Below are 21,441 nucleotides of genomic sequence, written 5' to 3' on the forward strand. Positions count from 1 at the left end.
CGCCACCTCACATATGGGTCACAAGTGAAAGGCATGAGGACCAAGAAAGCCAAGACACAGAGGAAAGCACCGCCCACTAAAATAAAGCAGTCAAAGCAATTCACACAGAACTTACAGAGACTGGAGGGCTGTGGACCAGATCCACGTCTTCTCCCCTTCCTCGCACACGGCTAGATGACATTTCTCAGTTCCCTGAAAGTGAGCTTGGCTGGGTGATCGAGTTCTAGCCAGTGGAGTGTGGGCCAAAATGATACAAGTCACTCTCAGGCCTAGCTCTTTCAAAACCTCTCGTGAACAACCTTCCACAGACCTGCTCCTTTGGCTGGCAAACCTGGTAAAGCCACACAGATGAACAGGGTCTAGAACCCTGGTCAAGTACCTGAAGAGCCACCCATTGATATCTCAATACCTGCCTTGGATTCCATAAGTGAAATATAAAGGTCTCTTCTGTATACAGTTGAAAATCTGGGCTTTATCTGTTAGAGCAGGTAGGTATTTATCTTCATACATTTCCCATCTGATCTAGCAATACCCGTCTTTCAGGATTCTTCTGTTGTTGGAAAAACCTACGACTCACAGCAGAAAACATCTAAAAAGCCCAGAGATATAACCTGAGCCAGGCACAGATAACATATTCTACATCTGACAAGTAAGCACAAGTCCACACACCATAGCACCCACGTCACACACAAACCAAAAGCATCTGAAGGGATCTTACCTGCCAACAGAAAGGACCGTGACCTCGCCTTGGCGCCTCGGTCGGCTCTCTCTGGACTTGTTGCTGGGCTTTATGAAGTGCCACCGCTTGTGCCTACACCGATGACACACGTCCCTCTCGACAACACCACCCACCGTGTGCAGATGATGGCCACAGACGTGTTTCCCTGGGGTGCCCCCTGGAGACAAAGGCCCAGGACTCACGGGAGGGCTCCCTGGTGTGCTGGGAGTCACAGGGCTAAAGTGGGGAGGAAAATAAAAAGGAACTGGTTACTTACAGGAAATACTAGCGAAGGTGACCTCTCTCCCTGTAATGACAGAGCACATTTCAACTGAAAGAAAAAAAAAAGCATCTTCCATTGTACAAATGGATTTTGTGAACTGACCTCAGACGGCAGGTACTCAGCCCTCATGATGGTGCGATGAGAGTTTATCTTAAGCAATAGTAATATGATTCATGGCCAGGCACAACAGCTCATGCCTATAATCCCAGCATTTTGGGAGGCGAAGGTGGGGAGATTGCTTGAGGCCAGGAGTTTGAGACCAGCCTGAGCAATACAGAGAGATCTCGTCTCTGAAAAAAAAAATGAAAAAATTAGCCAGGCATGATAGCGCATGCCTGTAGTCCCAGCTACTCTGGAGGCTGTGGCAGGAGGGCTGCTTGAGCCCAGGAGTTCAAAGTTGCAGTGAGCTATGATTGTACCACTGAACTCCAGCCTGGGTGACAGAGCGAGGCCCTGTCTATAGAGGAAAAAAGAAAAATGGTTTATCACTTCTAGAATGGAATCTATTGGCTGGGAATAAAGCACTGCTTCTAACAGAGATCAACTGGCTTTAAAGTATTAGGTTTCTTTCTAAAACACTGATCTCCTTTCTCATGCAATCATTCTAATTTCTCACATACCAGAGTGCCTGCCTGTCACTCTAAGCAAAGAGACTCCCTAAATACATATGCCCTGGAAAAGGGAAGAACTCAAATTCTATCAAATTATCAGATAACTTAAGAGAAAATATTTGCTCAAATCTGGCCATTACATCTAAGGGGGAAAGCCTTTAGGTGAAGATATCAAAAGTGATGTTCAAAACAGATGTTGATGGTGTTGGTGACAGTAATAATAAAATAGCTAACAGTATTCTAAGCATGTGATGTGTATACATTAACGGAATTAATCTTCATAAAATCTTATTATGTAGGTATTAATAATTTCTTTAACAATGAGGATATTGAGGCAGAGAGAAGCAGAGTAACTTGCCCAAGATCACACTGAGAATAAGTGCTGGATCTGAGATCCAGACCTTGAACGTTTACTTCCAGAAACCGTGCAGTTAATCACCTTGCTGTATAGCACAGTGCTTCAGAAACTGCGAAGATCACTTTGATAATCTGGAATAAATCTGGCTGGACCATCCAAATATATAAAAAGCAGAAATATATAGGCCAGATGTGAGCTATTTTCTTTCTTTTTTTTTTTTTTTTTTTTTTTTTTTTTTTTCCAGATTTTTGTTTTTTTTTTTAGGGGTGGGGTGCAATGGCCCAATCTCGGCTTACTGCAACCTCCGCCTCCCAGGTTCAAGCAATTCTCCTGCCTCAGCCTCCCGAGTAGCTGGGATTATAGGCATGTGACACCACAACTGGCTAATTTTTTTGTATTTTTAGTAGAGATGGGGTTTCACCATGTTGGCCAGGCTGGTCTCAAACTCCCGTCCTCAGGTGATCCGCCTGCCTCAGCCCCCTAAAGTGCTGGAATTACAGATGTGAGCCATCGCACCCAAGCCAATGTGAGCTACTTTCAAAAGAAAAGGAGGAACTGGAACCTAACAGAGCCAAACAGAGCAGGAATCAGCCCTCTGTGCAGGCAGGTGTAGTGAGGGTGGTGTGAAGCCCAGGGCCTGATACCTGAACTGGGGCAAGAGCCCCAGAGACACACAGAAAGCTGTGATGGCAGAAACCAGCCTTTTCGGTGCTGTAAACTGGCCACCTGCATGCTTAAAAAAGAAGAGGAGCCTACGGCTGAAGAGACCGCCTCAAACATAACTGACAGCCAGAAGTCTTCTGGTACTCTTTAGGGATGCCTTCCTAATTGTTAAAATAAAAACACATAGCAGTACCTGCCCAGATTAAAATAATGTTAAATTAGCACCACATATTAGAAGGCTGAATGCAAGAGTTTAACAACATTCATTCAACAAGCATTTCTCAAATACCAGTTGTGTACAAAACCCAGTGATGGGCACTCCAGGATGCCCAGAGATGACTGAGACAAAGACACCATGAGCTAAGATGGTCAGAACACCAGCTGTCTGTGGCCAGGACTGGATTATGGGGGAAGTCATAGCTCTTCCGTCTCTGTGAATCTATGTCTCTCCTAAACTCACCTCCTTGCACTCTGAGTTACCTGCCTAAAACACACATTCACATGGCCAGTTTGACAAACACCTATTAAACATCTAAGATGTGCTGCGTGCACAACCCACATACGATGTGGAGAAAGATCCAACCCCTTTCCCATGTCACTTGGCCGGGCAACCCTGGACCAAACCCTTCACAGGTGAGTCCCAGGCTTTCATGCTGTAGCGACTTGTCTTCTGGCCCTTCTTCCTCCTACAGCCAGCCCTGCCTCTTGTCTCTACCTCTTGCACGCCTGGTTCAGAGGGCACCTCTTCCATGAAACTTCCTGAACTCCGGTTGGCTCCCTCCCCGGGTCCCCCTAGAGCCTTCAGTCTCTACCTGCCCTACAGCACTCACAGGCTGGCCACCACGAGGCCTCACACACGTCCCCACTCCCCACTGAGTTCCTCCACAGCAAGGGGCTGTGAATGTCCAGCTCCAGCGCAGCACCCAGCACACCGCAGCCATCCAATAAATGCTCCTCATTGGAGACATAATTATTATATGGAAATACAGTTCTCTGTAATTAATTATGAAGGACTCTGCTGTTCAACAACCATAACCTAAAATAGTAATTCAAAAACAGAACAAACCAGGTAGCTCCAAACCAGCTTGGTTGTTCATTTAATCATCATTGTTCTTGGAGGTCTTCCAATGCTTAAGGTATTTTGTATTTTTATAACAACCCTATAAAGCTGGTACTGTGGTGATCTCCATTTTATAGATAATGGAACTTAAACTCAGGGTGACGAATTAACCTCCCCAAGGACAGGCAGTTAATATGTGGTGCAGGCAGGACTCCACCACATCTCCCAATTCCAAGGCTGTGTTCTTGCCCTAACCTCTATGCCTTACTTCTTCCCATCATTATCTCTAACACAACAGTTCTCAACCAGGAGTGACTGTCCCCACTATGGGACACTGACAATGCATGGAGACATTATGGGCTGGCACACCTTGGCAGGGTGGGGGCAGGAGGTGCTCTGGCATCTTGTGAGTGGAGGCCAGAGATGACTTCACACATCCTACAATACACAAGACAGTTTCGTCCAGCAAAGAATTACCTGGCCCGAAATATCAATAGTGCCAAAGTTGGAAAACCTTCTCCAGCAGAAGAGCATGTCAGATGCCGCCATATCTGAGCAAGTAACCGAAAAGATGCCGCACTAAGAAAGAGGGAGGAGTGCTCACCTTTCAGGATCATACAGGCTGTTATCTGCTACCATGGCCTTTAAGACATCAGCGTTCGCTAAGGAATAAAAATAAAATTAAAGAATTAAAATAGAACAGATAAGATGAGTAATCACATCAGAAAAGCTGTTGAAAACATATCTGATTCAATTCTTTCAATTCATAGATGAGGTCCTGGGGACCCAAGGAAGGGAGAGTCTCCCCCTGGGGGCCTAGAGAAGGGAGGGTCTCCTCCAACATAACTGCATCACATGGCACCATCTGTCAATAACTTTCACCCTGCAGGAACTCAGTATGAGTGACAGAGAATCTATGGCAAGAACAGCAGATCTACTATAGGGCATTACTTCCTACACATCAACAGCAATATAATGCAGAAGAAACCCACCCCAACGCCAACTCCACCAAACAAAAGGAACATTTATATGCTACTGCTCTATTGCAGTTAACTCATTTTGATAAATATACTTTGAGAAATATGATAGTGAAATGTATTTAATAAGCCATCTATTGTCTAATAACTTGTATGTGCCAAAATAATTAGCTCTAAACTCTGAATACTCCTGTGACATCAATACTATCCCATCTCGAATCAGGGATGAGAGAAGATTAATTTTCCAGATGAGCTTCAGGATCATATAAGCCCTTGACTGGCCAGATACCTTAAAATTTCAAGTATCGATCATAACATATAAGTTATGTAATACATGCTGACTATAAAAGAAATCCAGATTTGTAGGTGGAAGGCCAGGCTGTCAACAAAAGCAAACTGAATCTAAGTTTGAGTCCCCCAACCCACACCCACACCCACACACCATGTGCTTTCTGCCTCCTTGTAGCATGGTCAAGCTTCCCAGGATAAAAGACTGAAGTGAAGGTTCAAGTTTCTCTTGGCTATTGAATTGGCAAGGCCAAATGTTATTACTGGCTGGTAACATTTTCAATTGATTTCTGAAACACTGTTCTCATGACTAACCACAACAAATTCACTAGAGACCAAAGAACAAATAAAAATCACTATTTACCAAGTAAGGCAACACAAACCTTTAATATTTAACATGCAAATGACTTCTCTAGAGGAGGAATATTAATTCTACTTCCAACTGCTGCTGTAAATATTAACAGTTCAGGGCTTACAATGCGGCGTTTCTCAACCTGGCCTGCATTATTGCCCTACCCAAGAGCCTTGTTCAACTATTTCTCCCTAATCACTTTCCCATTAAAGTATAACACTGCAGATATACATACGGTTATGTACATACACATACCTGTGCTTTACATCTAACAGAGTGGGAATTTTTTTTTTTTTTTTGGCCCCTGATCCAATTTTTATCTTCTTAGGAAACACACTGCCCCATTGCAACCCTTGAGAACACATGGGTTTTTGTTTTTTATTTTAAGAAATATTAATACAACCCTTAATCTTTTGCCAAGAATAATACTTTACCCTTCACAACTATCTGTGAGGATGTCTAAATGTGTTTCCAAACAGAAATTTTTATCTAAACAAGACTTCCTATCATTACAAAAACATTACTGAAAATGGATCCATAGTAACTTCTCCCGCACAACAAAGACAGTTCCCTCTGTAAAACACATTTAAGTATAATCCAGTAATGTCAGTTCATTTCCCTTTTGACTAATAAAGGAGGAATCAGAAAAATGGTGTTGTTTCAGCCACTAGGTTTGGATATACAATCCCATATACAATTTTGTATTTTGTTGTATACAAAATACAGCCGTCCTCAGTATCCATGAGGGAATGCTCCCTAGAGGCCTGCAGATACCAAAATCCACAGATGCTCAGGTTCCTGATGTAAAACACATCTCTCCCTCCCCCAAACACCTTAAATCATCTTTAGGTTACTTATCATACCTAATACAATGGAAAATAGTTGTTATACTGTTTTGTCTGGGGAATAACGACAAGAAAAAAAGTCTGCACATATCCAGTAAGATGCAACCATCCATTTCTTTCCTAATATTTTTTATCCTTGATTGGTTAAATCCACAGATGCAGATCTCATGGCTATGGAGGACTGATTATATATAATCATTTGCCAGCCCATACTTACTCTGCCAACATTCACCAAACATCAAAACTATAAACATAAAAAAGAGGGAAAACAACACCAAAAGGTATTCAAACAGGAACAGCACTAACACCGCATCCAGAAGTGGACTTTTTAAAATCAAATGTTGAAATTGCTGCCTGAGAAAAAACAATCACCTATAAAATGATGACCACCTATAAAATGAAACATCAAATTACAGAATCATTCCAGGAAGGTAAGACATATTAAAATCATTACTAAAGCTTGCTTGTTATAGACATTGTATTTCTTGGTTATTCATGATTTCTTGTAACTCATCTGTATCTCTCAGGAATAATTAGTAAACATCCCCTTGGTTTGCTGAGTGAGTCTCTAGGAGTAGACTTATGTTTCAATGTAAATATCATTCACACCCACCTGTGGCATTGGGACACACATACACACATGCATGAGTGTACAGGTACACACCCACACATACACACATGCATCCCTGTCTCTAAGCTAACGGGAGTTGACTTCAGTAATCTGTCTTTTGGGAACATTTTTGGTTTCCAGTGATGAGAAGACTTTCTAATATAACACCACTGTTAGGACTGAAACACATTCCTTAATTTGCTTGTAAGTTACCATCAAAGAGCAATACTCTGAGTTCTGTTGAAGGTATAGCTCCTCGTATATTACTCACAGCTCCACTAAGCCACAGGTGGTTTTCCCCCACACTAGCCAGCATTCTGTCAACTACATTTCCTTTCAGGGCCTTCCCCAAACTAGGAGGAGCCAGGCACTCGGCAAGGAAATCCCCTCCAGAAAAGGAAAGATGTTCCAATGGGTGGTATTTTCCAGAAAAGACCTCTCTTTGTTTTCCCCTGAATCCCTGCTTGATAATATGCATGAAACAGCCAAAATCAGGCAAGAAAAATGTCTGGTTGTCTCTCCCACCGCTATTCTCTTCAAAGTCTTCCTCACACCTAAGGCATATTTCCCCAGCAAAAACTAACATGGCCATCACCAAAATGTAAGTGCCAGGGACGTGCCAGTCACCGCCTGAAAGCTTTACAGATCTTACAGGTTGGACTCTTCTGACGACCTTCACAGTAGGTAGAATTATCACCCTCATTTTACAAATATGCAGGCTGAGACCCAAAGATCATAACTGACTGGCCAGAGTCACACGGCTAGAGAGTGACAGGCTTGGACACAAACCCTGGTCTGACTCCAGGGTGGGTGCTTTTAACCCTGACACCCTCCTACCTTTCAATGTCCAAGTCCCCACCCAAAGGGACACAGGTTGAATAATGGGTCACAGCATGTTTGCATAATCACCAGAGGAAGTTTCAGAATCCACTAAGCACTCCCAGTCATTTATAAAGGACTCTTTTCTGCCAAAATATAAATTGAGCCTGAAGGCAAAAACTTTGCAAAGGGATCTCTTGCCTAGGGGTCAGGAGTACTAATCACTAATCAGAAGCACCTGAGGAATATCTGTAGCACTCCCTACAATTCTTACTAAGCAGCCAGTTTAAAAGCCTAGCAGAGAAACTCAGCTGCACACTCCCAGATGCTTCCCAAACATCCATACAATGCAAGAAAACTCCAATGACTACCCAGACACGATTCCATTCGGCTCCATTTAGAAAGATGAATTAAAAGCTAGCACTGCGGCACATCCAACCCTTGGGATTAGGAAAGTGGTCAGTGTGCCGGTGTGGTATAATATGAAATAGGTTTGGTCATTGTCCTGGGTTCCTATCACAGAGTTCCTAAAGGCCTTGGAATTTCCTGACAGGAGTGTCTTTTGTTATTCATAAGGAGCACCTTTAGATCACACCTGAGTTTACACTAATGTGGTGACTCTGGGTGGGGCCCCTAAACAGTCTCAGGGTGGGGCCAGTCATCATGAAGACCAAGCGATTAGAGGGTTGGAACGTACCCAGGGACCTTGGGAAAGTCAGAGCATGGGAGGACAGGGCAAGGTTCTGGGACTGGAAATTAAACTCTACAAAAAACTCTTGAACAACAAGATTTGATGAGCTTCCAGGTGGCTGAACACAGGCAGGTGCCAGGAGGGGCGGGGCACCCAGAGAGGGCTCTGCACCCCACCCCCAATGCTATGTATCTTTTCTGTTTGTGAGTTGCATCCTCTATTACAAACCAGCACATGTAATAAAGTGTTTCCGTGGCCAGGCACAGTGGCTCATGCCTGTAATCAGCACTTTGGGAGGCTGAGGTAGATGGATCTCCATAGGTCAGGAGTTCGAGACAAGCCTGACCAACATGGTGAAACACTATCTCTATTAAAAATACAGAAATTAGCCAAGCATGGTGTCGGGCACATGTAATCCCAGCTACTCCAGAGGCTGGGGCAGAATTGCTTGAACCTGGGAGGCAGAGGTTGCAGTGCGCCGAGATTGTGCCACTGCACTCCAGCCTGGGCGACAGAGCGAGACGCTGTCTTAAAATAAATAAATAGACAAAAAATAAGGTGTTTCCCTGAGTTCTTCTGTAAGCCATTCTTGGAAATTATCAAACCGAGAAGGGGATTGTGGATCCCTCCTCCCAGCCATTTACAGATGATAGGTCAGAAGTGCTGGAGCCCCAGCTTCCAACTGCCATCCAAAGTAGGAGCAGTCTTTCGGGATCTGACGCTAGCTCTAGGTAGACAGTCAGAGCTGTATTAAATTGCAGGATACCCAGCTGGTGTTCAAAGATTTGGAGAACTGCATAGTATGGAAAAAACCCACACATCTGTGTCGGAAGTGTTATGTGAGGATGGAGAGAAACAAAGTGTGTTTGCCCAGCAGGTCAGCTGATCATCCTTCAAGAGATATTTATCTAAACTGAAATTGATTTTCAACATTAAAGACATAATGTGTTTAAACCATAAACAAGAATGTCACCATGAGTACAAGTCAAATATTGCCCCATTTACCAAATTTAAAATGCAAAGCAGAAACCATCCGCATATGACTGCAAATGTTTACAGAGGCATGAATCTAGGAAAAGAAAACCTAAACACATGTGGGAAAAGGGTAATAGACAGATTGTGCTTAATTTTATTCCTTTCTTAATGTAAAGGAAAAGTTATGGTATGCTCATCACTTTTAAAAATAGAAAATGTAATTAATATTAATTCTAACATCAAAGGCAGAAAATATCAACAGGGAAGTCCAAATTGGTACTAAGTTCAAAGTCATGTTAATAATTGAGACAAAAATATTTTTTAAATCCACTTGGTCCACAAAATAAGAGGATTTCAGTCTCCAAGCCAAACTCAAACGTGCTAGGTTATAAACTGGTAAGGGAGCAAGGCTGTATCTTATCACCAGCCTGTGGTTTGGGTGCAGGCTAGAAGCTGAAGAGGCCACAGCTGGAAAAGACGTGCAGCAACATTAGGTCTTTGTTGGGGGTCCAGGAAGAGAATCAAGGGCTGTAGAAGGGATCGGAGTCACCAGCGGTTTTCACAGGCCTCTGGAGAAACCGCAGGTACACAGATGAAGATGTGGACAGAAGAGGAGACCTTGGGTTGAGAATAAGACAGATGGAAAAGAGAAGAGGGGAGCAGAGGAGAGAGAAGGAAAATGGCACCTCAGGTATTGACTGCTTGGTGGTACCTACTGGTACTAAGCATAGTAAAAACACAAAGGTTACTTTCCAAAAGGAAAGTGACATTGTTTAAAAAGGGGAAAAAAAAAACAGCCCTCTTTGCCCACAAGTGTGGGAAGTGAAGAAATTATATAATATGCCTCCTCAAGGACCCCAGACACCTCCTCTGCTGTAATTAAGAGAAGTTCACACCACTGGCACCATCCCGCCATACCTGCTTGTGTGACTCTGAACAAGTGTCTTCTCTGAGTCTCTGTTTCCTAATCTATAAAACAGGGTGACAACAGGGCCTATGTTATCTGGTACTTTTATTTTATTTTTTTATTTTTTTGAGACAGAGTCTCACTCTGTTGCCAGGCTGGAGTGCAGTGGCAGTGCAATCTCGGCTCACTGCAGCCTCCGCCTCCCGGGTTCTAGTGATTCTCCTGCCTCAGCCTCCCAGGTAGCTGGGATTACAGGCGCCTGCCATCATACCCAGCTAATTTTTGTATTTTCAGTAGAGACAGGGTTTCACCATGTTGGCCAGGCTGGTCTGAAACTCCTGACCTCAAGTGATATCCTCCCACCTCAGCCTCCCAAAGTGCTGAGATCACAGGCATGAGCCACCACGCCGTGGCCAGCATTTTTAAGAATTTATTGAGTTAATACTTAAGGAGTTCTACAAACGACCCCAGCTATATACTGCCCCTTTTGAAAGGAAAACGTTTTCCAACCCTCTTTCATGCTACCTAGACAGAGGCAGTACAGTAAGTGGTTAAGAGAACAGACTATGGAACCAGAACACCTGAGTTCCAATCCCAGCTTTGCCACTGCCAGCGGTGCAACAATGGCAACTTAGCTAAGCACAGTGGGAACATGGGAAGTTCCCACTGTACTTAGCCTGTAACATGGGAAGAAAACACAGGGATAATGGGGTCCCTGGAAAGCCCACAGAACAGGCCCAGCATGTAGCAAACCCTCATGAGTGCTATCACATCTATACATGAGAACTTCAGCCCCTGGCAAGGTTCTCATAGTTTACCTATTTCGACTGATTGAACTGTCAGTAACCCATTTCATCCATCATCGCAAGTGAGCAACTGCTGCAGCTCTCAGAAGCCCAGGTCCCAAAGACCTGTAAGCTACCCACAGCTATGGAAGACAGTCTGGAAGGTGAAAGGCACAGAGGCAGGAAGGGGGTCATCCACGCCTTACGTGGCACGGCGCACTTCCAGAATGGGTACATCTTCCATGCCAAGAACATATTCATGCATTGCTTGGGAAAATTAAAAAGCACTTTTGTGTGTAAAAGAAACATCCATAATTGAGTACTCAAAACAGTATCACCAACCACTGTGCCCTGAGGAACGTCTCGGGAAGACAGAGATCAAAATCCAAGCATTCTGGTCTTGTTATTTTAAACATCATCCAAACAAGTTTGGTTGTCTGATTTTATAGACTGTAGAAATTGAAAACTGCACATTAGAAGAGAGAAGGGACAATACTATGTGGTTGAAAAGGATGCTGAATTTGGAACCAGACAGACAGAGCTGGGCTGCTCACTAACCAGGTAAATTTAACTACTTGGAACTTCCTTTCTTCATCTATAAAATGGGTATAATTGAACAAACTTTATAGGGATGTTTTGAGGATTAAACGAGATGACGTATATAAAGCACCCAGATCTATGCCAAAAGCATACAGTGCATTCTAAAAACAGCAATGAAAATTATGCTCAACCATATGAAACTGCTGTTTCTCTAAGTCAAAAACAGTGGAAAAGAGTCAAACTGACAAACGGGCTGGGCAGGAGGTGCTCTAGTGGAGTGGTGAGGATCTGGGGGTGTGGGGTACCCAGGGCAGGGCCTGAGGGCAGAGAAGCAGGTAATTACTGATGAGTGGGGTGTACATTCAATATTTAGACAAACAGCTCAGCTCTATCATCAGGGCACAATGCATGAGCCGACATTGACTAAAGCAAAGACAAAGCCCGGGGGAAACATTTTCTTTTAAACTGTTATGAGAATTCAAAGTGTGAGAATCCATAGCTATAGAATAAGTGGGCAAGGAACCCCACACATCTTAAATACCACGTAGGGCATGGTCTGCTATCAAGGTCATAACCAGTGCTCAGAACAATGACCCGAGTTTCTTTGCTCAAGAGTAAAGTAATCTTCCATTTAAGATGAGAATTTAGAATACATTTCAGGAAGACAAAATACTTAATTCCATAAGAGTTAAACTTTGTGAAAGCGTTAACACTGGAGAAAGGGTAACATAGAACAGACAAACAGAAACATAGCAGTAGCTGCCAGTGGTCAGGACAGTGGGGAGCAGCTGCCTAGTGTGTCCAGAGCTTCAGTTTGGGATGATGTAACATCTGGAACCAGACAATGGAGATGCATGTACAACACTATGAATGTGCTTAATTCCACTGAACTGTGCACTTTAATAAAATGGTAACAGTACTAAATTGTATGTTATGTGTGTTTTGGGGGTTTCTTTTGTTTGTTTTGTTTTTGAGATGGAGTTTCACTCTGTTGCCCAGGCTGGAGTGCAGTGGTGCGATGTTGGCTCACTGCAACCTCTGCCTCCTGGGTTCAAGTGATCCTCCTGTCTCAGCCTCCAAAGTAGCTGGGACTACAGGCGCCTGCCACCACACCCAGCTAATTTTTGTACTTTATTTAATAGAGATGGGGTTTCACGATATTGGCCAGGCTGGTCTCAAACTCCTCACCTTGTGATCCACCCGCCTTGGCCTCCCAAAGTGCTGGGATTACAGGCAGGAACCACCACACCCAGCCTGCTACATATATTTTACCACAATGTTTGTAAGCTTGCAAAAAAAGAACACACAATATTTGAGTGCTCACTATACTCAGCACTCTATGTGCGCTATGTCCCAATGATGCTATGAAGTAAATATTACTATTATTATTACTTTTTCTTAGACAGAATCTTGCTCTGTTACCCAGGCTGGAGTGCAACGGCATAATCACCGCTCACTGCAGCTTTGAAATCCTGAGCTCAAGTGATCCTCCCATGTCAGCCTCCCAGATAGCTGGGAACACAGGTGTGTGCCACCACGCCTGGCTAATTTTTTTGTTTTTTACTTTTTTTGAAGAGATGGGGTCTCACTATGTTGTCCCGTCTGGTCTTGAACTCCTGGCCTCAAGTAATCCTCCCACCTCAGCCTCCCAAAGTGCTAGGATTATGGATGTGAGCCACTGTGCCAGGCTGAGGTAAATATTATTACTACCCTCATTTTACAGGAAAAAACTGGTCCTCATGAAATGAGGCAATGTAGTTTCCCCAAATCGCACAAAACCAGCAAGCAGTGAGGCCAGGACATGAACACCAGCTGACAGAGCTCCAGGCCTGGGTTTCTAAAACACTTAAGACCAACTGATGCTTAGAAAACTCACTCATCTGAAACCTGCGTAGTTGAATAAAGCTGGAAGCTGAGGTGTTAGAAAGCTTAGGTGAGGTCAATAAGAGAATCTACATAAATCTTGACTCTTCGAAGCAGGTTTTTAATAACGCATAGGAATACTGAATTGTTTTGAACACTAAAATGTTCACACCTTCATTTTTCATGATGTAGTGGACGATTTGCCCAACAGTGTCACTGTTTTCATTCATACTATCGTTCAACTCTGAAAGAGAAAAGAAGAGGGGAGAACAGGTTACAATTGGTCGCCAGCATCAAGTCAATCAGTCTTAGAATCCAAGACCTCGGTGAACAGTTTCCAGAAGCCTCAGGTGATCACCCACGGTGCTACGATTCTAGGCTTTCGCCCTCCAGCCCCGAACTTCCTAACGCATTACACACTGGACCTCCTTGGCATAACAAGCATAAAGAGAAAGTATCAGAGCTGTCCATCTATCTCTTCTCAAGTTCAAATACCCATTCACTTTCCAAGACAATAATTTGAAAATGTATTTGGACCAGTTCCTCATTATTATTTCTCTCTCATCATTCCCTTAAAGCCTTAGGAGAAATGGGAAGAAGAAAAAAAAAATTCTCCTTGGATTTTATTTTAATTGCAGACTTATCATATACATTTACAATATTAATTTCCTTTTTTTCTTTCTTTTCCTTTTCTTCTTTTTTGACACGGAGTCTCGCTCTGTTGCCAAGGTTGGAGTGCCGTGGCATGATCTCGGCTCAATGCAACCTCCACCTCCCAAGTTCAAGCAATTCTCCTGCCTCAGCCTACTGAGTAGCTGGGATTACAGGTGCATGCCACCACACCCAGCTAATTTTTGTATTTTTTTTAGTAGAGATGGGGTTTCACCATCTGGTTAGGCTGGTCTTGAACTCCTGACCTTGAGATCTGCTTGCCTCGACCTCCCAAAGTGCTACGATTACAGGTGTGAGCCACCATGCTCAACCAATATTAATTTCTTTTTTTAATTGGATCATAATTCATGCATGTTCATCAGACTCTCCTGTGCTCTGAAATATACTTCCAAATTACCTACATTCAGGGCTTGGCTATTTGTCCACAAACTCAGTTTACTTTGGGGGCTCTGTACCAGGAGTGTACGTGATGGTCTTTGGGGAAAAAAGCAAACCACTCTGAAACCAATCTGCAAAATTTGTTTCAATAAGACAAGGAGAACCAGGGAGAGGTGAAATGCTCCATCCTACTTCCCAGAGAATGCATCAAGGTATGCAATGTCCTACTCCTTTACCTGGAAAATGTCTTCTCCATCCAAAGGTCAGCTTTCCTTCACATGAACACGCATGTTTGGTTAGACAGCTCAGAAGCTGGCTGCTAAGCCAACCTACAGAGCATCTGGGAAGGAGGAGAGGGGGAGGCTCCACTTTCTGTTGACAAACACTTGGCTTTGGTTTGCTCACAGGCTCATACATGACTCATCATAAAATCGTGTTCCTTCTCAGCCTCAAAGGTCAGTGAGGGTGGGAAAAACCAACAGTCCAGAAAGCTAGCAAGAAGCCAGAAACCTCCCCCCAGCCAGCCCTGCTTTGCCTGAAGGGCAACCTACTTCAATGTCACCTTTCTGCAGAAACTGCCCTTAGAGGGGCTGAAAGGAATCGGGGGAGTCACCTAGTACCTCTCAAGGCCCAAGTCAGGAAACACCCCTAAAAGATGATGGGAAACTAACATGAGTGGAGAAAAGAGGACTTCGTCTCCCAGGTGTTTCTGAACAGTACCTAAATGACTCCATGTTAGGAGGAAAAGATGAAACAGCCTGAGGTTAGTACTAAGGCACCAGTTCTTGCCATACTTTTTTCTGCACTGTGCACACGATCGTTTACTTAATAAACATAAATTCTAAGCACAAATATTTAAGATCGAACACTCCCCCAGCAAAAGTCACACCACAAACATGGTGAGACCTATTTTAACTTTTCCTTCACTCTTATTCAAATCTAATTCCATAATAAGAATAAGGATTAATATTAACCAAGTGGCCATATATGCCAAACATCAAGTGCCTCTTTCCTCTAAATTTCACAGAAACCCCATGAGGTGAGGATTATTTTCCTCGTTGAAATTAAAATGTCAAATGAATAAAATTAAATTCATTAAAAATACATTTAAATGAAATTATACGTAACAGAGATTCAGGTCTCATGATAACTTTTATAAGGCCACAGGGCAAGAAAGGGTGCCCTACTTGGCAGGTATTCAGTAATGAAGGCAAAGTTTCAAACTAGGTGTGATTATTGCGAAATCTGCACTTACCCTACACCACACCACCTGTTACTAGCGTGAATCATTCTGCCTCAGAGAGATGGAAAGCATATTATCACTAGTTTCATATTTTAAAATGGTCTCCCACTCCCAATAAAAAGAGCCCAGGTTACTCACCTATCTTTTCAACCTTTTCCTCTTCGATATCTTGCTCTGCTTCTGTTGTACAACGATAACCTTTCTTCTTAAGCAGGTGGCAAATGAGGACGCCGACAAGACCCATGATAAAGAACACGGGGACAAGCGCGTACGCGATATATTCTGGGTGTCCATTCCCGGTATTGTTGCTGGGTGACGGGGTCGTCTCTGTTCTGGAGTGCAGTGTGCGGCTGCCCCCATTGTCTACAGAAAGAAACAGGCATGCTGCATTAGATGACTGCCCAGGGCAAGAAAAACCTAATGACTCTCAGGAAATGTTCACAGTAAATCAGGGTCTGCTCCCAAGACCACAGGCCATGCAGACTGGTAGGTCTGGCTGCACAGGCACACAAACGCCCAGGTTTGGGCTCAAACAGTCTGAGTTCAACTCTGCCACTCATGAACCAGGTCCCACGCTGGGTCATTTTTTAAAAAAACCTTTTGAAGCCAGTTTCTTCTTCGTTGTGGAATGAATATACAGGGTTGTAGTGAAGTGTCCAGCACAGAATACATATTTTAAACATTACATGGTATTATAGCATAGCTCTTAGCGATTAAGACCACGGCCTCAAGACACTCAAGTTCAATTCCCAGCTCCATTATTTAGCAGCTGTGTGACAATGGACAAGAGCTTAACATCTTGATCTCCTTGGTTTCTTATGAAATGGGAATACCAGTATTACCTACCCACCCCTTCTAGGACTGTTGTGGAGATAAAATAAATTATTACATGTAAACTAGCAAGCAGCAGAGCAAAAATTCACCCACATGCCAAGCACCATTCTAGGCACTTGTGATGCAAGTGCATCACACTGAGCAAAACAGGCGGAGATTGCTGTCCTCATGCAGCTTACATTCTAGGAGGATTTAGTAAACTAGCAGATCTAGAGTATGAAGAGGGAAAAGTCAGGGGTAGCATCAAGATCTTGGCCTGGGGTGCAAACATAAAATAGGAAGTGAATGCTGAATGCACTTGTTTATTTGTTCACTAACCCCAATAAACACTGAATGTGTGCCAGGGATGTGACGAGCACCATACTGAGTGGGAAGTGGATAGAGAAAGTGATGAATAACATAACACAGCCCCTGCCATCTTCAGTCTTGTAGGATGCCATCAGAAATAGCCATTAAACAGGTATACATGGGCAGATCATAACGGATTGTGAGAAATGCAGTGAAAGGAACACACGGGGCACTAGAAGAGAAAAGAACAGTGAGGATCTATTTTATGACCTCAAGAGGGAAGTTGCGAAGCGGGTATCTTTTGGAGAAAAGGAGAAGTTTGCCTTTAGACATGTCAGAGTATCACATGAGTATATATATGAGAGGCAGCTTGGTATCTTAGCCTGTGGGGGTGCCCCATGGACTCTGGAAAGCAGTGGGCCTGGAGCACACAATTATACAATGTGGCCAACTCAGATCACAGGAAGAACAAACTGGACTGGGCACGGTGGCTCATGCCTGTAATCACAGCACTTTGGGAGACTGAGGCTGGCAGATCACTTGAGGTCAGGAGTTCAAGACCAGCCTGGGCAACATGCTGAAACCCTGTCTCCACTAAAAATACAAAAATTAGCTGGGCATGGTGGTACACGACTCTGGTTCCAGCTACTTGGGAGGCTGAGGTGAGAGGATCGCTTGAGCCTAGGAGGCAGAGGTTGGTTGCAGTGAGCCAAGAGTGTACTACTGCACTTCAGCCTGGGTGACAGAGCAAGACTGTCTCAAAAAAAGAAAAAAAAAACTAAATTAATAATTATTAGAAAAATTAACTTTATGTATGTTCCTGTCACACAGTAAGCACTATAAATGTGTTAGCTACCACTATTAATATTGAGAACAGGTGTGGTGGCTCAGGCCTGTAATCCCAACACTTTGGGAGGCCAAGGCAGGTACATCACTTGAGGCCAGGAGTTCCAGGAAGAATACACCGTGTAGCAAAAGAATCAGCAAAGGACCATGTCACGGAAACATGAGGAAAGAAGTCCAAAATGAAGCGGGGAGTCAGGTGGATGAGGACTAAAGAAAACTGCAGAAATTGACGAAAACAAAGCCTCATTATTTGGAATATCCTGACTCTGAAGTGATAAAATGAGGTTTTCTACATCAAGGGAGGTTCACAAACACTGCTCAAGAAACCCACAAACTGGAAAGCTAGAGACATTTAAATATAAGCTTTCTCAAGAGAATTCTGGTGAGAAAGGAATCTGTATTGTAATTAAGAGTGGCAGGAGGCAGCCAAATGCGTAGGCAAACAGGGGTGGGTCCCTGGTGAAACCTCGCCCCAATGCTGACGACAGTTTAAGGCCTGAAGGCCAAGCTACAAGTTAAACCTTGGACCAGATGGAGGACTGGTCTTCCCATTTGGTACGCTTTGCTCACAAACCAATCAGCACGCACTCCCCATTCTGAGTCCACAAAAGGCCCCAGACCCAGCTACCCAGGAAGAACATCAGGTAGGGGAACGATTCCCCACACCCTACGTTGCCTCTCCACTGAACGCTCTTTTCATCACTCAATAAAATTCTTCTCCACCCTCCTCACCCTTCAAAGTGTCACATATCCTCATTCTTCTTAGGTGTACTACAAGAGCTTGGGAACCGCCGAAAGCAGGTACAAGCTGTTAACACAGGGGAGCTGGGGCATACCAAGGTGGCCAAGCGAGGCCTGGGCAGGGCGTCACCAGCATGGAGGTCCCCAGTTTACACAGCGACCGAGAATAAAACTCCTGCCTCATCATGATTGTAATGGGGACAAATATCTGGTATGAAATGACCACAGTTCATCACAGCAGAAAACAATATCAAACAGAAGCTTTATTCTCAAACCAGAGGCCATAGAACAAAGGGCTACCTCTCTTTCACATGGAAATATCCATTATCTTTGAACATGAAAGGAAATAATTGGTTTCTTAGGTTTGTAAGAGGTTGCATTCATTACTTTATCAGACAACCTCCAGAATTTGAAAAAGCCTGTGTTTTCTGATTTCTCCCTGGAGAATCAATATAAAAAATAAATCCCTAAATATATGCAATATACCATCTAAATTAGGGTTTAACCTCATGCCTTATTTTCAGTAAAAACCGAAACATTTATTTAACTCCTTGTATGGTCCTAAATCAATAAGTTTTCTTTACTGATTCCCTTATATAACACATATTCCATGCAAGAACAGGTGAAGTAAGCAGCATGCTGAGATCGAGGACATTTACTCAGAATCATTGTCTGTTTCAATCTGGGGGTGATAAATTCTTTTGGGGGAGGAGGACAATGGGAAACAAGAATGAAAGCAGAAGGGCACAGAATTGGAGTCAAACACCTCCCACTGAATCAGGTGATTGAGAAGTTGTCTTCATTGTGAATTTCACATCTGGCAAACCCTTCCAAACACTATGTATCTACAACAGAGCTCTGTGACTTACAGACATGTGTCATTCACTTAATTTCATAATTATTGTGCCATGGAAAAACCAAAGATATGAATCTAAATTAGTGAAGCATATGAATTATAGGGAGATGCAATGTAGCACTCAGATTAAAAGCTCAGACCTGCCAGAAATAACAGACATGTTATTGTCCATGTACTAGACATGTCACCTTAGGCAAGTAATTTTAACTGTTCTGTACTGTTTCCTCTCTGTAAAAAGGGTCAAAATGAATGTGACTAGTCTGCGATAATTTTAAAAGATGGCCATATGAAATAAACATCTAATTCTGGACCCCAATTTACTATGTCAAAAGGAAAAAATTAAGCTGAAGGCTGAATCACTCAAGAAACTGCCTTTCCTCTTGTTCTTAGGCAGATAGGTACCGATAAAAGGTTAAGCATCTGCACAGGTAGCTACTCTATGCTCCCCTTATCTTAGGTAAAGTGCTGATTTACTGACAGAATTGACTATTCCCCTGCCCACTCCTTTTCCCTTGCAACAGGTGGATTCAGTAATGTGACCATCCATTTTAAGTACTGAAACCCTTAAAACCATCTTTGGAAAATGCCATGAACCACGGATTGTTTCTATGGATTTGAGATCCTTTTCTCTGGGCATGTTGTTAACCTTGGCAAAATAAACTTCTAAACTGTTTCAGACCTGTCTCAGATACTTTTTGGTTTACAGCCCCAAAATTATCTGATACTGCTTCTACTGAGGGGTGAAGTCTGTGCCTTCTCCCCTTACATTTACACTCCTCTCTGTCTGACCAACAGAATTTGCTCAAGTGATGCCTTATCACTTTCTAACCTCAGGCAATAAGAAACTGACAACTTCCACTTCCTGTTTCTTGGGGCACTTGCTCTTGGAACTCAGCCACCAGGCTGTGAGGAAGCCTAAGCTTCCCTGTGGAGAGAAAATAGCAGGCATCAACTTGTCAGCCAGCAATAGCTGTAATAAAAGTAGATCCCACAGTCCCAACTGATGCTGCATTGGGCAAAGATGAGCTGTCTCTGATGAAAACTGCCTGAATTGTACGACAGATCCCTAAACAAAAGAAATGAGTGTTGTTTTCAGCCACTAAGCTTTGGGTTATTTGTTACATAGCAATAGTAACTGGAAGCCTGCTGCATAGTGTAATTGTGAAGATTAAACAATATTAATATGTGAAGCATTCAGAAGAGTGTCTACACAAAAGTGAGCACTGTATTTTAGTCATAATCACAACAGACCTGCATTATTCAGTATGATAGCCACTAGCCACATGTAGCTATTTAAATTTAAGCCAAATGAATTTAAATAAAGTTAAAAATTCAGTTCCTCAGTTACATTAGCCACATCTCAAGTGCCCGGTGGCCATGTGTGGCTAACTGCTACCATACTGGATGGGCCAGATAAAGAACATTCCCACCAACCCAGAAAGTTTTCTTGGACATCCCTGTTGTGCATTATAAAGAATAGCTAAAAAGAAAAATGCAGAGTGGAGAATATACTGTGATTTACCTTAACAATTCAATAAAGGATAGCTTTTAAATAACAAAGTAACTATTCGTAAATGTGTCTAAAACATTTATAAACTTCAGTAGGTTTAGCTTTCCTTCAATTTACACTAATAATTTGCTGAGAAACACTGTATCCCTCCTTCTCTTTCGCCCCTAGGTAAATCATGCCTGAATCACAAATGAATTATTTCGAGTCCAAACAGCAAAGGTTGTTGCATTATTTATAAAAGACAAAAAACAGCAGCACCTGCATGTTTGCAATGAGATAATAAGAACATATCTAAATCACTGTGTTTCATTTGATGAAATAGTATGCACCTATGAAGTTTTTTGTGAAGATATGGGAAAACACTATGATCCAATGTTGAGTGTCAAAAGCTGGATTCAAAATCTTACCTGCAGTATGATCCAACTAGTTTAAAAAAAAAAAAAATGCATAAAGGTATAAAGCCAAAACCAAAATATTAAGTGATTCTAGGTCCTAAAATAATTTTTATTATATCTTTATACTTTTCTGCAACTTTCTTTTTTTTTTTTGGGACGGAGTTTCGCTCTTGTTACCCAGGCTCGAGTGCAATGGCGCGATCTCGGCTCACCGCAACCTCCGCTTCCTGGGTTCAGGCAATTCTCCTGCCTCAGCCTCCTGAGTAGCTGGGATTACAGGCACGCGCCACCATGCTCAGCTAATTTTTTGTATTTTTAGTAGAGACGGGGTTC

General features: G+C 43.0%; 1 protein-coding gene across 1 annotated transcript in view; it reads right to left on the reverse strand.

The window, feature by feature from the left end:
- The window catches only part of RELL1 (RELT like 1), a 72,829-nt gene that overhangs the window by 21,384 nt on the left and 30,004 nt on the right, over window positions 1–21,441 (reverse strand). The window contains exons 2-5 of the mRNA XM_032273793.1: window positions 15,777–16,001; window positions 13,518–13,589; window positions 4,298–4,355; window positions 719–955 (exon numbers count right to left, since the gene is read on the reverse strand). Of these exons, the coding sequence (XP_032129684.1) occupies window positions 719–955; window positions 4,298–4,355; window positions 13,518–13,589; window positions 15,777–16,001 (592 nt within the window). The remainder of the gene's footprint in view (window positions 1–718; window positions 956–4,297; window positions 4,356–13,517; window positions 13,590–15,776; window positions 16,002–21,441) is intronic.

The sequence above is a fragment of the Sapajus apella genome, unplaced genomic scaffold (assembly GCF_009761245.1).
Source record: "Sapajus apella isolate SASKATOON/1434 unplaced genomic scaffold, GSC_monkey_1.0 scaffold5, whole genome shotgun sequence".
Lineage (NCBI taxonomy): Eukaryota > Metazoa > Chordata > Mammalia > Primates > Cebidae > Sapajus > Sapajus apella.